At 43.2% G+C, this 17,543-nt stretch overlaps 1 protein-coding gene across 1 annotated transcript in view; it reads left to right on the forward strand.

Annotated features, from left to right (window-relative positions):
* Window positions 1-17,543, forward strand: part of erfl3 (Ets2 repressor factor like 3) — a 61,760-nt gene that overhangs the window by 41,131 nt on the left and 3,086 nt on the right. Inside the window, exons 2-3 of the mRNA XM_033640663.2 lie at window positions 6,264-6,498; window positions 17,347-17,462. Of these exons, the coding sequence (XP_033496554.2) occupies window positions 6,264-6,498; window positions 17,347-17,462 (351 nt within the window). The remainder of the gene's footprint in view (window positions 1-6,263; window positions 6,499-17,346; window positions 17,463-17,543) is intronic.

Consider the following 17,543-nt stretch of genomic DNA (forward strand, 5'->3'; position numbering starts at 1 on the left):
TTGCCTCATTGGCCACCTACTATCTACAGAATATTTAACACAGATAAATTCCTGTCTGGAATGTGGAGATGGAAAATGTGTAGGCACATTGTTTGACTGATATTCAGAAATCCTTATTTTGAGTCGCAGAATGACTCCTGAGTAGGTGGGACAACTGAGTGATTCATTGACCATGCCTTTGAAATGATATCACTGTGGTTGGAGGTTGGTGAGTTATCGCTATTAGCCTACATAAATTTCCTTTCTGCCTATTTTTAGTGAAAAACTGGAAACCAAAATGTGCCTGCCTCTGCTGTTATATAGAATAAAGCATATAGCTTATATAGCAAAAAGCAAAAAGTAGTTAACTCATGTTGGTGAAAGGCTCCGGTATTATGTACAGATTCATAAATATCTGGCAGATGTGCTATCAACATAATTTAGTGTTATGCAACAGTGACTAAATGGTCAGAACAGGCTAGTGCAGCAGAGATTATCAGGGCTATCTGTCTCTGCCGCAGGCTGTCATCCAGCAAATCCATTGACAAGCTTGCACATCCATAATCTGTTGATTTGGGCCTGTTTGTTTTCCAGTCTCCAGCTCAGCCTGTCTCATTTCCTCCGTTGCCATTTGAATGCAGTGCACTTAAACGTATTGCAAACACTGGCTTCATTCAAGCCTCATAGGTCTTACTGTGTCCTCCCAAAGCAGGAAGTAATAATGAAATAAACCTTGAGAGCAGAAAAATACAAACTCATGTCCCATTTAAAACGATAACAGAATCAGAATCAGAATCAGAAATACTTTATTGATCCCCGAGGGGAAATTATTTATGTTACAGGTGCTCCTTGCAAGACAGGAAAGATACATGAAAATATAAGAAATTTAAACAATAGTATTAACAAATATATAGTTAAATAAACAGGAATTATTAACAAACATAAACGTAAATTATATATATATATATATATATATATATATATATATATATATATATATATATATATATATATATATATATATTGTAAACAAAATTTACACAAACAGAATATATACAGTCAGGGTGAACGGGGTTATTGCACAAGTTAAATTAAGTTATTGCAGTGTGTGAAAGTCTCAGGGCCACTCAGAGGGAGGAGTTGTACAGTTTGATGGCCACAGGCAGGAATGATTTCCTGTGGCGCTCAGTGGTACATCTTGGTGGTATGAATCTCCCACTGAAAGTACTCTTGTGCCTGACCAGCACATGGTGGAGTGGGTGTGAGACATTGTCCAAGACAGTTCGTAGCTTAGACAGCATCCTCCTCTCTGACACCACCATCAGAGAGTCACACTCCGTTCCCACAACGTCACTGGCCTTGCGGATCAGTTTGTTAAGTCTGTTGGCGTCCGCCACCCTCAGCCTGCTGCCCCAGCACACAACAGCATAGAGGATAGCACTGGCCACCACAGACTCATAGAAGATCCTGAGCATAGTCCGGCAGATGTTGAAGGACCTCAGTCGCCTCAGAAAATAGAGACGGCTCTGGCCCTTCCTGTAGAGAGCGTTAGTGTTCTTAACCCAGTCCAGTTTACTGTCAATGTGTACCCCCAGATACTTATAGTCCTCTACAATGTCCACACTGACCCCTTGGATGGAAACAAGGGTCACCGATGTCTTGGTCCTCCTCAGATCCACAGCCAGTTCCTTTGTCTTTGCCACGTTGAGCTGCAGATGGTTCTGCTCACACCATGTGACAAAGTTATCCACAACAGCCCTGTACTCATCCTGATCACCCTTGGTGATACATCCAACTATAGCAGAGTCATCAGAAAACTTCTGAAGATGGCAGGTCTCAGTGCAATAGCTGAAGTCCGTGGTGTAGAGGGTGAAGAGGAAGGGAGAGAGGACAGTCCCCTGCGGGGCCCCGGTATTGCTGACCACTCTGTCTGACACACAGCGTTGCAAGCGCACATACTGTGGTCTGCCAGTCAAGTAGTCTACAATCCAGGACACCAGGGGGGCATCCACCTGCATTGCTGTCAGCTTGTCACCCAGTAGAGCTGGACGGATGGTGTTGAATGCACTAGAGAAGTCAAAAAACATGACCCTCACAGTGCTCGCCGGCTTATCCAAATGGGCGTAGACGCGGTTGAGCAGGTAGATGATGGCGTCCTCAACTCCAAGTCGGGGCTGATAGGCGAACTGGAGGGGGTCCAAAAGTGGCTTGACCATGGGCCGGAGCTGCTCCAAGACGAGTCTCTCCAGGGTCTTCATGATGTGGGAGGTCAATGCCACGGGTCTGTAGTCCTTGGAGCCACTGGGACGTGACATCTTTGGCACAGGAACGAGGCAGGATGTCTTCCACAGCAAGGGGACCCTCTGGAGACTCAGGCTCATGTTGAAGACATGCTGAAGTACTCCACATAGCTGGGGGGCACAGGCTTTGAGCACCCTGGGGCTGACACCATCAGGGCCTGCAGCCTTATTTGAGTGGAGTCTCATCAGCTGTCTTCTCACATGGTTAGCAGTGAAGCACATTGTGGAGGTGACGACACGTGGGGGAGGGGTGTAGTCCTCATGATGGAGAGAGCAGTCAGTCTGACCATGGGGGGATGAGGTGTGAGGAGGAGGAGGAGGAGGGGGGGTCAAGCAGGAGGGTGTTGAGGTGTGAGAGGGAGGAGTGGGGGAGGAGGGCAGAGTGGGAGATGGTTGACCAAGACAGACAGCAGAAGAGTCAGGGGGGGGGTGGGCAGGGCCAGCAGTGTCAAATCTGTTAAAAAACAGATTCAGTTCATTGGCCCTGTCCATGCTGCCTTCAACTCCTCTGTGGTTGTTGGTCCTGAAGCCAGTGATGGTCCTCATTCCACTCCAGACCTCTCTCACATTGTTCTGCTGGAGTTTCCTCTCCAGCTTCCTCCTGTACCTCTCCTTAGCCTCCCTGATCTTCATCTTCAGCTCCCCCTGTATTATTTTCACCTCCTCCCTGTTACCAGCTCTGAAGGCCCTCTTCTTTGCATTGAACCATTTTATAAATCTAGTTTTATAAGTTATAGCTTTGAATTAATTTTGACAGTGACAGAGGGATGTTTAAGTTGCTTTATTAAAGCTCATTTATACTCTGTATATGTACAAAACTGATCTGTTTATTTCAAACATTACCGTCACTGCCCTTTATGTTGAAAGATACATCCACTAGATGTCACTAGAGGGCAGAGTCAATAGCATTAACTGTAAAAAATAATTGATGTAGCTTCTGTAATGTCACCCATTAGTTTGTGGACTCCCGTTTTGAAGCCTCAAGTTCGAATTTCAGCTGTCGCCATCTTGGTTTTGGCCAGAAGTTACCATATTTGGGCGAGAGGCTGGCACTGTGTAGGAGCGAGGGGTGGATCTGACTGAGACTCTGAGGACACTAATGGCAGACATCCTGTCACACAGCAGCCCGCCCTTAATTATGCGTAACTTGAAGCCTTAATAAAATGTAAACAGGTGTGTTTATAAAAAAAATTAGCGACCCGTACAGCTGTCATGAAGGGGAAATTAGTTATCGAGACCAAAACTGTCTTTTGTACACAGCTGTAAACATGTATAATTCTGCTGTAAAGAACTGCAGTTTTTGGTAGAGCAGAGGTTGCTGCTTCGTCTTAAATTTTTGACAACAACCAACATAGTGGCAGTGAAGGAGGTTGTGATACCTTTAACCGAGGCAGCTTTGTAGACAAAGATGGTCTGTGAGGCCATTAAATACGAAACAACATGTGGACGGAGAATTCTTTTCACTATCATACTGATTCACCCCATTCTGCCATTTTTAAAGTGTCTTTGTTGTGTGCTATGCTTTTGCCTTGCTTGAAATTTGCTACAATGCCTCCACGATCTCAGTGGCACTGCTCTGTTTTGTCCTTGTCTGTAAGCTTTCAAAAACTGTGCACAAATACAAACCGATTGAACGCAGAGTACAGACAGAAAGCTCAGTCCATGTCCATATACGTATCTAACGTTGAGCATATATCAGATAATCCTCTATATGTAACTCGTGGAAAAAATAGGTAAAGAGCACTTATCCTCCATTATATTGCATTTAATTACATCATACGCTTAATTTAAGTTTTCTGCTTCTTCAGTGTAATGTGATGCTGAACATTATTCGCACCAAACATTATAAAACAACATCAGCATGTATAAAATTCCTGCACGACACTGTAGCAGGGTGGATACTATTTCTTTGGTAACTCCACGTCCTCATTTGTGCAATATTCAGTACCATAAGGATGATTGTTGATAAAATAAAGTCCAGGCCAGGCTATATCTGGCTGAATATTATACTGTAATCGTCTATTTTGCTCGGTCGTGTCAAATTTTCTTGACCACCCAGGCGACAGAATGTTAGTGGGAGACTTGCACAAACATTTTCAAACACGAGCACTGGCACATAAACTCTTTCTAACTTGTACATTTGGGCACACACATGCTCATGCAAACAGTCATATACCCACGCCCACAGTCTCGTTCTGTCTCTTACTCTGCGTTTCCTTCGAGCGACGGGTGGAGAGAGATGGAGGGATAGACAGGAGAGATGACTGGCCATGTTGTTTTCCTCCGGTCATAGGAAAGAATGACTGCATGAGAGGAAAGAGGTGGAGGAGAGGTGGAAAGGTTTTTTTTTAATGTGCCTGGCTGTTCCATAAAGCCCACTAACACTACAACTTTCAGTATTGTAGTTTCAGTATGTGTGTGTGTTTCCTGTGAAGAGCCACTGTGGTAATGACAGTAGAGCAATGTGGTTTATACAAAAGCATCACTTTACCCCCACATTAGCTGTCTACATTTTTATTTGCATCTCCACTTGCATTTCTAGATCATGTTTGTAGAGACCTCTGGCCACAGTGGAACACCTGAACAACACAAGGGCCTAATCTCCGTCTTGGCCCTGGTTTCATTCTGCAGAAAGCAAAACTGTATCACAGCCAACATCTGGTAAAAACCATAAATACAGGTCAATAACAACAGCTGTCCCGTAATATCGACTGTATTGACATTTTAAATGCACAAATGCAGAAAAGGTTAGACACAAAGTTGGCTCTTAACTTTGCTGCCACACAGCCCCCTCCTGTAACAAGAGTATAGACATAAATTACCTTTAATATTAATTATTATCTTCCTCATCGTGGGGCCCATAGAGCAAGCGCACTAAAGACTTCTGCCAGTCAAGCGGTGAACCTCTGGTTTGGCCCTCTGCTGTCTTGAACAAGGATAATATTATTTTACTGTGCAGCTGTTCCAGAGTGTAGAGATGTTATCAGACCAAATAGATCACTCCCGATAGTTGTTGTGATGCTCAAAAAATATATCCATTCATTTATAAATGTCTCTTTCACAATTTAAGTCTATGGGGAAAAGTGTTTTTGGGTGTCAAATTGGCTTCATAGCCCAGAGCTGCATCTGGAGGCCTGGTTACACCTCCATTCAGTGTCCTCTCGCTCTCTGTGGTCATCTATAGCGTTTTAAGACAGCCAGATTCAATAGTATAGTTTCATTTACATAGTTTTCTCTTTCTGTTGTCAGACAACTGAACGAGTATCAAACAGTTATTCAGTCACTGCCCATGATTACTACCTGTTAACCAGCAGTCACATCCAAGCAGCCTGCTGCAGCGATACAAATCTGTCTTTTATAGCAGCTTCATAAAATAATTTTGGGAAAGTTCTGTTTACCCCACACATGCTGAAATACCAGGCAGCGTTTTAAAATTAACACAAAAAACACAGTTTTTGTCTGGATGGAGGGCTGAATCAGGTCTTTACAAATTCAGCCATCTTAATGTGGACATACTTTTAGACCGTCTTGTAAGATGAAGACTATTAGAGTTACGGGGGCATCCTGGGATGTAGCAGGTCAAGGCATGTTTTAGTGTTTCTCAGATTGTTTTGAGGTCTTTACTTTTCCCTGCCCTTCCTCTTCCTCTTCCATGGTGTCAAACTGTCCAATGAAAGAGAAAGTGCTTGAGAATAACCTACAAACCTGTTTCAAAGATTGACTGAAAGGAAAAATCCTGTGAAGACTTGACAGTAGTGAACACAGCTACATGTGAGATATGAATGAGGACACTCCACTCTGTGCTTGACTGTGCTGCTCTGTTGTATGTGATCTATACTTTGCTCGACACCTGTTTGGTATTACAAGTTTTTTTTTTCCCAGTGAAATTTATAATATGTGCTCGTCGTAACATCATTCAGTGTTATTCGTTGAGCTCCAGTGACGCGCGCTTATCGTTCCCCTCTCTTTACCTCTCTGTTGCAGGGATCGCCTTCCCAGAATGGGCTTACAAGCCTGAGTCTAGCCCCGGGTCCAGACAGATCCAGCTGTGGCACTTCATCCTGGAGCTGCTCAGGAAAGAAGAGTACCATGACGTCATCGCCTGGCAGGGGGACTACGGCGAGTTCGTCATCAAGGACCCGGATGAGGTGGCCCGGCTGTGGGGGGCCAGGAAGTGTAAACCCCAAATGAACTACGACAAACTGAGCAGGGCTCTCAGGTATGATGACAGAGAAATACGCTGAATGTGTTTTTGATTCTTTGTGTATCTGTATGTGGGAGTGCATTTTCATTCATCACTATTTGCTCCTGTTCCTAACCTTTAACTTCTCCTCTGTGGGGATCAGCAAATACACCAGGCGAGCTCATGATTATGATAAGGATCTGTAGACTTGACAGGGCAGCATATTCACATTAACATTTACCATATGCTAATATTTAAAGAGCCTACATGCTCGGGTTGAATGACTAATTTACAGAGGCCTTCCAATCAAATGACACAAAAACGTTTTTGTCGATTTAGAATGGCCAAGGCGATAATGTAAATCCACACTGCACTTTGAATGGAGGGATGAAATTAAGTAAGAGAGAAAAAATTAACTTTTATAGATGAAATATATTAATTCGAAATCATTGACTGGTTATTGAGGGCCAGACTAAGAGGGATTCATGAATCAACAACAGGTTGGTTCTCCTCTGAAACCCGGCCCGATGAGTGAACCTGCAGTAATCTGTCAGACCTGGTATTTCAACACAGTTAACATGAAGCCACAATCTTTTGAGTGGTGGACAATTGTAGAGTTGAAGTGCGTTTGTACAGGGTCAGTGGACAAAAGCAGGGGCTTTGGTGAACTGACCGGCTACTAGCTCTCGAGGCATGCCATGTCATCTTTTTTGAGGGGAATGAGCCTGAGATCGCACTGTCCCTGGGTTTCAACTCATGGACAGAGGATGAAATTGCTCCTTTTCCAGATAATTCAAGAAGAACAGGCAGTGCCTTTCCCAGGCTCCTCTCAGCAGGGGAGGAGAACTGCTGACCTCGACTAGGGAGACTGTCAAGGTTGTGGAAGGAACACTTTAAGGAACCCCTAAGCCTGGCTGTGGAGAAGGCAGACTTTGAAGACTTGCATACCTCTTTTTCTAATAATTCTGGGCATTTTATGCCTTTTATTAGATGATGAACAGGAAGAGATGAGAGGAAATGAGAGGAGAGAGAGACAGGGAATTACAAGCACCAAATGTCCTCAGTTGGATATGATTTAGGGATGTCCAACCTATTAAGTCTGCGCACCAACAACAAGGCAACCAGATTGCCCTAACTCTCTCTAGCGGAGGTCACCGAAGTAGTGAAAAGGCTCTGTAGTGGCATGACGGAAGAGGCGAATGGGATTTGTTTGGACTTATACAACGGGAGCAATTTTAGTGGACTCTTGTGAAGAGGAAGCTGAGTCTGAAGATGATTTTTCAGTCTTTAATGTTCCAACCCTCACCTATGGTCATGAACTCCTGAAGTGCAGCACTTTAAAATGCTTCATCATGAGGCCAAGTATGTACACTGCATTTTCCTTCTTGGTGGCGACATGGTTTCCATGTGCAAAAGGGATGTGAGTATATGTTGTAGATAAACTAGCACTGGTGCATATATTTAGCAAATAATGTTTTGACTCTTAATTACACACAGAGACTCCTGAGGCTACATTTATTATAAAGAAACAAATTGAGAATATGGTCTGTGACCCTGGCATTTGATTCCAGTTATAGCAACGACCTGCTGGAAGCTTTTCATTCAGACACATAGACCCCAATAGCTTTAACTCTCTGGCTCTGTTTCACCCAGACATTGCATTAGTCATGCCTGCCAAGGCACTAATAGCACTTAACCAAGTCTATAATACATGTAAATGTCGTAAGACTGACCCTGGCCACATGCCTTCATGCGCTATTGACCTGGAGAAGTTTAGCTACTAAAGTGGAGTTACAACACTGACCCATTTGGCCGGTCACACCTTTACACCTTTAGGTTATATCAATGGACACCTGCTCAGCCAAACCCATTAGCGTGTCACAACACTGGTTTGAAACTGTTTTGGACGTGACCCCAAGCTTCAAGTTCAGGTATTAATATCACATGAGAATGTGACATTTTAACACCATTAGTCAGGTATTTTGAAATCAGGTACAGTACAACTCTGATTAAAACCTCAGTCACTCACTTTATTGTGAGGAATAATATTTGTGCATATTTTAAACTGTGCATCCGATGGTTAGTTGAGTCTTTCTCTGGCTAGATCTGCTCTGTTGACCTTCAAATTGGATTTGTTAAGCATGAGGTAAATCAGATTGGACTGACATGTCAATAAAGCAAATTGTTTCAAGACCAACAAAATAGTTGGTGTTTTCCAAGGTAGAAACGGTTCCATAAAACGGATCAAATCTGAGATACACAACAGATGCTGCTGATTTTATTTGTGTTTTTGGCTCTCACAGTGAGACATTAGGTCACAGTGTTGCTTGATTGTACATCTAATCAATCTCGTGATCTGTACTATAACATAGTGACCTCAGCACATTAGAGTCCAGTATTACAGACATCACATATCTCTGGAGGACTGTTGATAGCTGTTGTAGTAAAAAGAGCATCTCATTCACTGTGTCGTGTGTCCCCGGATTGTTGTTAATGTTTAGTGCCGAATGAAGCCAAGATTAGGATAAGCACTTTAAAGAAAGCCAACGTATACCATTAAAGGCGGGAAATGCATTGAATTGCTTAATTTAGGGTGGGGGTTTATGTGCGGTCATTTACACTGGTGAGATAAATATAATGTCTCATACAGATGAGATCCTATGGGGACAGAGGGAATTAACATGGACTACTGATATGTGCATGTGATACACACACTCAGACTCGGAGTCGGATTCCTGAATTAGAGAGAAAAAAGATATGGATGCGGATACTTGTGGTCAAGCTGTGTATTTATAGCATGTCCATCCTCTAGAGCTGTAACAGATTTGGAGCTTAAGCTAAAGGAAGTGTGTATATATAGCGGGTCTTAGTGCCATCTGATGGACCGGCCTTAGAGGCTGATTATCAGAAAGTTTTCTACACAGGAGTATCCCCTTCTGGCGCTCTTGTGTCCTCATCCACCCTCCTACGGCCAGGCCGTCTCCCTCTGTGCCTCTAAATTGAGCAGAGTCACTTTAGGCTTAGAGTGGGAAGGACAGTCAACAAAACAACCCACACATGCACACACACCTACGTCCGTGTAGTCACCTGATTTGACACCAGATATGTCCTTCACCGCAGGAGACACTGGAAATGAAGCCTTGCAAGACGCACATCAATAGTAATGTGGCAAGAGGATTAATGACACTAAAGATTAATGAAGTTATAACGGAGGCACACAAACACATGTGCATGGTAACAGTCCCCATATGGAGCAAACTGCTGGAGAGCAGGCCACCTCGTGCCCTTCATATGGAGAAAACCTGGAGTCTGCTAATAAAGGAGACGAGAGTCGGCATGTGGCAATTAGCATACACACACATGCTCGCATACTTGAAAAGGCATGTCTGTTTTGAAGTGTTCTTTTCATCACTTAGCCTTTGTAATTATTATTTTTTACTTCAGTGATCTTATTCTTTCCTGTCTGCCATGCACATGGTGGAAATTCCCTTAATCAGCACTGCTGCATTGTGTGTGTGTGTGTGTGTGTATGCGGACATGTGCGTATGTGTTGGCTTTCCATCGAGGGGACACAGCCTCAGTCCATGCGTCATCTTGGTCTCCCGCTCCCACGGCTGCTGTGAAATTCCCACTCCTGTTGAGAGGATTACACTCCCACTGTGTGTGTGTGTGTGTGTGTTTATGTGCAAGGGTGTGCATGCATGTGGGCATGCTTTATGTTGAAAGAGGTTAGACTTTCATATTATCGTCCTGTTTATTAATTTGGTAATGTATGAGTTTGTTTTTCTGAATCAAATGCATAAAAAAACAAAGCAATAGAATATTAAGGCTGGTTACGGAGTGTGTCAGGGCTCTAAAGTCGGGGCTTTTTGATTTTTTTGGTGCGAGTAATAAATGAAAGCAAGGACACCATCTTTAACCACCAGCTGCATTTTCATCTTGAGGGATCATTTGGAAGGATGGGGAAGTCAACCTGTCCACTAATAAAAAGACCAAGCCACCACCCCTCCTCCTGATTCCCTGCGCCACCACCTCTCTCTCATATAAAGACCTGTATGCACAAAGGAGAGTAGGGGAAATGAAGCCTGGTGCCAATCAGTCATTGCAGAGTGCTGGCTTAATGAGTGTTATCATGCTAAGAGGTCCCAGCTCCTTGAGACCTCTAGGCCCCCCTGTCCTCCAGTAAGCAGTCAGCACTGGCTCCAACACAGTGGTCAGAGGTCAGGGGGACTGCCGTGCACAGCTGGCAAAGATTAACAACACAGCACATGTGCACATTCACATACACAAATGCACCATTGTACACGGACTCCTGCCAATGCATGCTTGGCTGCGCACGTTTGTAGTGTTTGCTTCACGTCCAACATTCGTTTAACTGTGATTGGCCACCACAGCTGGAAAATTGCCACCACTGAAAAACACTTAAATAGAATGAAGGTTCCACAAGATTCCTGGGTACGGTGATCCTGTAAATTCACAACATTTTACCGTTTATTGCATGAAAAACTACATGAGAACATGCCTCTAAGAGCCTGTTTTTAAGGGAAATGATAGCATGGTATGATGGTGTAATGCTACTGTTCCTGTCATCCAAGGAAACCCTAAAATACAGCAGCCATTTTTAACCTGCTATACTAAAACTGGCTCTGATGTGCATTTAGACGTAACCCCAGTGACCACATCTACAAAACATCCTGCAGGAAATACTGCTGCATATGCACACAGTGTTACTCATGTAGCTGGCTGGGCCTGTTTATAGGTCAGAAGGCCTCTCTCTGCATCAGCGCATTGTGTGGAAACACCCAGGGCCAGAGGGAAAGTGCAGAGGGAGCACCCAGGGACAGTACCACTGTATGACTTTGTGCTCAACCTATGCTTGTTGCATTGTCTTTCCATTGTCTCTATCTGCAGCATGTATGTGTTCAGCGTACATGAGCGTCGTGTGTATGTCATTGTCCCTGACTGAATGAGGCCTTTATTTTCTATGAGGGCGGAATACACACACACACCAGAGTGTGCTCGAGTACATATTCACACCCACAGAGCATATGATCGTCCTAATCAGACCCTGACCAGATCCCCCCTCTTAACACATAAACACACACTATATATAAATATAATATAATATAAATATGCCCACATCCCTGCACAAACACACTTCCTCTTTGAGACACTAAACACTCATCAAACCTGGCTCTGACACAAAGCACCCTCACGTGTGCAACTTGTGCACACACACCTGAGCGTGAGCAGCTGGTGTGTGTGTTTGCATGTGTGTGGAGAACGATCTGGCTGGGATGTGTGTGTAACGGCCAACGCTGACGAAAGAGGCAGAAAATAAACACGGGGCTCATGGGGAGTATTGTAATCCCAACTTCCTGTCACAGTCAGTGCCTATTTACAGCCCAACAATGGGCAAGGCACAGCCTGTCCACGCACACACAAGCAGGTTGGTTCACTTCGTTTTCAGTGTTGACATTTGTGTGTGTGTGTGTGTAAAGAGAGAGTAATACTGATATAGATTAGTAAGCTAATACAGATATTGTGTCATACGGTAATACAAAAAGTTGGCCATAGCGGACAGGTCTTTTGTCCTTCAGCAATACCTCACTGCCTGAACAGAATATACAGGTGGTACACATTTAGGCCCAATTCTTTTTTCCGTTTTTACCACAAGCACTTACTTAAATATATCTGCATCCAATGCTTCGTCAATTACTTTATTTCTTATCTTAGGCCATGAGTCCAATGGGGAAATTAATATGAGTGGACATCGAATATATTGTCATCATATCTGACAGAGCAGATGGACAGAGCTATTAGCAACTTATTTAAATGAATTCATAATAAACTTTAAATAATAAACTCCCTTAAGTAACAACTTTTTCCAGTTTCATACAATACTGTGGCTGTTCAGTAGTTTCAGAAGTTTGGCTCGTTTATTAAATAAGCAAATGGAAAGGTTTGGTTAAAGCTGCTTATATTATTCAACGTAAGGAATAGGCTACTCGGTTGTCATCAGCATCAGGTTAGCCATTTTGGAAGGACAAAGGTAAGAGTGCCATCCACTGGCAGTTACTGTAATCAGCATAAGAACTGCTGAACTAACACAAAACACGACTCAGTGAATAAGATTCAAAACACCAAATGTAGTATATATAGTATATAGTCAGACACAAAGGTAAGCTAACATTATGTATTTAATTTTGTAAAATATTGGTACATTAATTACGCACGATTTACTAAGGCTTTGTTAGCATTCACTCAGCGTAACGTTAGCTTGCTTATCTTTGTCCGGATGATTGCGTCGTTGGAATTTGTCCTTTACCCACCTGTCTGTAAATTCGGCATAGGCCTCTAAAAATTTCAAGTTTTTGAAGTGCTGACAGGTGCTAACGCCAAACACTAGATCGACATCAGGGACTGTACCGTTAAAGGATGGCAAGCTGTCAAGATCTGTAAGGATCGATGTCATTGATTGAAGTATTTTACTCCTTTGTCTCTATTGAGAGCTTGTCTTTATGGGCCTTTGTCTTTTTTGCATACTTTACTTATTTCTGATGATGAATGACTGACAGATGGTAAGACCAGCAGCTACTGTAGCTATGGACACTTGTCCTTCCAAGATTTAGGTGCTGCCCAACAATGCTCCGTAATTCCCATTTCCTGTTATATATTTACTCAGGTGAAGTAGTGACACCAGTATAAAAATAGGATCTAAAATAAAACAATGGTAAATGATAATACTGCGGTGTTTACATGATGTCTAGCCTGGTTAAAGTGCTGTTTTGATATGTCTATGTTCATTCATTGCTGTTGACTTCCTGCACTCCGGTGTGTGCGTCTCTCTCTGCTTTGATCATAATGTTTTGGACCACAGCAGGTCTGTGTAATCGCAGCCTTAATCCCTGGCCTAGAATCACACACAGTAACAACTGAGCTGATAGAAAGCCTCCTCTCTGTTTCCCTGAAGGCTTTGCCGAAATCCATACATACATTGATTGTACAATCTACTCTTTTGGTTAAACAGGGAGCGGGATAAAGCCGTATCTTCTGGATGATACGTTCTGGGGGTGTGTGGGGGCACACATGCGGCCATGTGTTGAGTATGCCTGAATGAGATGGCAGTTATACAGTCAGGATATGGGAGAGGTGTGTGTGTGTATATGTGTGTGTAAGGCGAGTGCGGTGGGCAGCTAAACACAGGCACTCAAAGAATCTCTTTCTTCTCTTTTGAAGTGAGTTCAAATGCTCTTCAAAGACTGTCTGCCTGTATGACGGCGCAGGAGGAGGGGGCATGGAGAAAGAGCGGGTGACCATGTGCTCTAAACACAGCCTCAGTTGCCGCGGCTAGGATTACGCAAAGTTGTTGTCTGCTTCCAACTATGCATCTCTGCGTTCTTTGTATTAGCTGCATGTGTGTGTGCAGCCAAGCGCACACAAGATTTTAGTTGGCTGCACTCCCTACTATCCAACTGCTATGAGCCAGGGTCAGACAGATGTGTCAGCACAGTGATAGTATCGGCCTTTGGGACGGTTCCATATTTATGCCAATTACACACTCAGGTCCATCTTTCTAAAATAAAAGCATTCTAATACAGCAGCTCACAATAAGTCTCGTGGTCATGAAGGCTATAATGTTCAGTTTTTGTTGTAAGGAGGGGTTGATTTGACTTCATTGTAACTTTGGAAGCTATAGTCTGTGGTGCTGATGAAAAGCGTTATAAACAACATGAAAAAAAGGAGAGGTCAAAAGTTGAAAATGTTTAACTTTATGCAAAAGAGGGAGAAATTCTCTCAGAAGCTCTGCAGTGATTGACAACAAAGTGATGCAATGGAGAGTCAGGAAGTTTAGCCTCCACAGCTACTGTGTATGAATGTCTGTGGAAGAGAAGATCTTTATTTTATTCTCTTTGATCCCTCTTTTGCGCGTCCCCTGTCTCCAATATTACAGATAGGAACAAAAACAACTTGCCACTTCACACAAAATTAAAGGGACATTTCACACCAAAGTCAAAAAGTACTTATTCTTCCTCTTCCCTGAAGTGCTGTTTATCAATCTAGATTGTTTTGGTGTGAGTTGCAGAGTGTTGGAGATATCAACCATAGAGATGTCTGCCTTCTCTCCAATATAATGGAATTAGATGGCACTTAGCTTGTGGTGCTCCAAGTGCCAAAAACACATTTGAAAAACTCAACAGCAATGTCTCTCTCCAGAAATCATGACCGGGCTACATAAGATAATCCAGACCTTGTTGTGAGCAGTTTTATGTTGAAACTATTTTATTTCTGCTGAACTATAGCCGTCAATTATATCACTGTGCAGGCTAAGCTGTAACGTTAGCTAGCTCAGTGGTGTTAGACGAGCTAGCAGAGTCATGCTTCCCTCTGCGTGGTGATAAGTTTGGCGAGTGTAGTTTGATAGAGAGAAAATTGTTACTACAACAAACGGCTCAAAACAAGGTCTGTGGATTATCTTGTGTAACCAGGTCATGATTTCTGGAAAGAGACATTGCTGTTGAGTTTTTCAAATGCATTTTTTGCCACTTTGAGCACCACAAGCCGAGTGCCATCTAGTTCCATCATAATAGACGGTTGATATCTCCCACACTCAGCAACTCACATCTAAACAATCTAGATTAATAAACAGCACTACAGGTAGGAGGAAAAATGTCTTTTTGATTTTAGGGTGAACTGTCCTTTTTAAGAAAATTAAACCACAGGTTGCTTATTTACACAGTGTTTGCTAACTAGCATGCTACTTACTAGCAGCGAGTGAGAACGATGCATGACTCTTTTTTTTTTTGCTTCTTTTGGGTCCTCACCATTAGACTGCCATATTAAGTTTACATATTGCACTTGTCATTGGCTCATATTGAATTTTAGTATGTGTGGTGTGCCAGAAGTTGATAAAAGTGCAGTCATTACATATTTTTTCAATTACGGGGTACAGTGATGCTCTGTGATACATAAGATAAATATTTTTTAGATACTTTGGATTATGTCTTCTACCCTTGCAATCTGTATTTAAATGAGACCCATATGTGGGCCCTAGCACAGCCTGTTGACTTTTCTATCATCAGCTAATTCGATCACAATCCTGTTGTGGTTTTAATTCTGCTTGACTTCCTGCCTGTCTCTGTCCGTCCCCTTGCTCCCGACAGCCTCTCTCCCCTCCTTCCCGGCCCTTGTGAGTGTCTCCCTTAGAGCAGAAATTACATGCTGCTTTGTGCCTGGCGTAAACAATGTTTTCAACAGTGCAGGCCTGTCCTGTCTCTCTCTGTCTCTCCTTCGCTCTCTCTCTTTCTCTCTCCCATCGCCTCAGGGGACGAGTGGAGAGCGCATGGAGAGAGTTGGGATAAAGAGGGGGAGGTGAATTGATGAGAGAAAGAGAGAGAGGTATCAGTAGGATAAAGGGAGAGGAGGAGGAGGGTTGAAGAGAACAAGTGAAAAAGAGCAACAGTCTGTTCCCAGAGCAAAACGGCCCAACCAGTCTGTGTAATAAGCATAATAAGAGGGGGTGAAGGGCGACACCTCCCCACCACCAAACAGACAGACACGCACACACTGCCGTCTGGATAACTACTATTCAGTATAATGATAGTCAATGGGCTCTGATTAACTCTGCATTACCTGCATACCCTGAAGCCCCTGTCTTTGTCAGCACACTTCACTTAACTTGTGCCAACAGACACATGGCTGGAGGAAGGGAAAGCAGAGCCGAGTGCTATAAAAGCAGGTAGGTAGGTATGCAGACATGATGAGCAAATGCGCAGTCTGGATAAATCTTGTGTTCGATAGCCAGGGGTAGTGTTGGAAAGGATAGGTGGTAGTTTTTGGTGAGCAGCATGCCACACAAGCTTGTTATCTCCCTCACGGACAAACACACCATCTTTGTTCCTTTTCTTGCTCTTTATCTCTTCCTCTTTCCTTCGCTCCGTCTCCCTCAGTGTGTGAGGGTTGGCAGCCAGGGATCTAGAGGTTACATAAAGTGGATGTGGATCTGGGGAAGAAAGCAGAGAGATGTTACATAAAGAGCTGTAGCTGGACAAAGGTTAATAAAAATGGAGCCTTGTACTGTAGGCAGGAGCCATGGGAGAGAGAAAGCTTGAAAAAAAAAAAAAAACACAGAGAATGGCCATTACATAAACAGATAAAGATGGGGTGAATTATTGGTGGCTTTGCTTTGCTGTTACATAAAGAGATGGGTCCATCTAGCAGAATGAATGACAGAAAATGTTGTGTGTTTGTCAAAACCTGAATTTGAAAGAAGCAAAAAGACTTTTTTTTTCTTTTTTTCCCCTCCTTTTAGACTGATATAAATTAGTGAAGGTACCACTCACACCTAAGACAAACACAGCTCCTCACACACCCTTGTGGTCTTACAACCTACTACAATCCACATTTGGCATCGTGCATTGACCTCTGGCCTCTAAATTATTTGTTTATCCCTCCACACATCACTGCTGCTCCACAAGTCCGTCCACCCACCGCTTCTCATCTATCTGTTTTCTCCCCTCTCTTCGTCCTCTTCCTCCGGCCCCCCTCCCTTTACTGGGTCTGCTTTGTGCTAATGTCATACAACACTCTGTAATATCTATCATTAGAAGGGAGGGGGGGCAACATGAAAGACTCATGCTTATTAAAGTGTGTGCTTGAGTGTGCAGGCGCATCTGTCATAGTCTCATTGACTTCAGGAAGAAAATGATATTTGCAAATGAGGTGTGAATTTAAATTAAATGTTTAGGTGTTGTCAATAGGCCAGGGATTAGTATCTGGATTTCTTGGTGGTTAAGAAATGCAGTCAATTATTTAACCCTGATGTGTGTCTTTATTTGTATGTGTGAGCACAGTCTTAATATTTTGCTTTGTTCTCTTTTTCAGATACTACTACAACAAGAGGATCCTCCATAAGACCAAAGGCAAGAGGTTCACCTATAAATTCAACTTCAATAAACTTGTTTTGGTCAACTACCCCTTCATCGACATGGGCTCCACTGGTAAGCCTGGATGGTCTAGTGCTGTGTGTGTGCATGTCTGTGCATGTTCAGATATCTTCTAATCCCACAATAGGATAGCAT

The sequence above is a fragment of the Epinephelus lanceolatus genome, chromosome 10 (assembly GCF_041903045.1).
Source record: "Epinephelus lanceolatus isolate andai-2023 chromosome 10, ASM4190304v1, whole genome shotgun sequence".
Classification (NCBI taxonomy): domain Eukaryota; kingdom Metazoa; phylum Chordata; class Actinopteri; order Perciformes; family Serranidae; genus Epinephelus; species Epinephelus lanceolatus.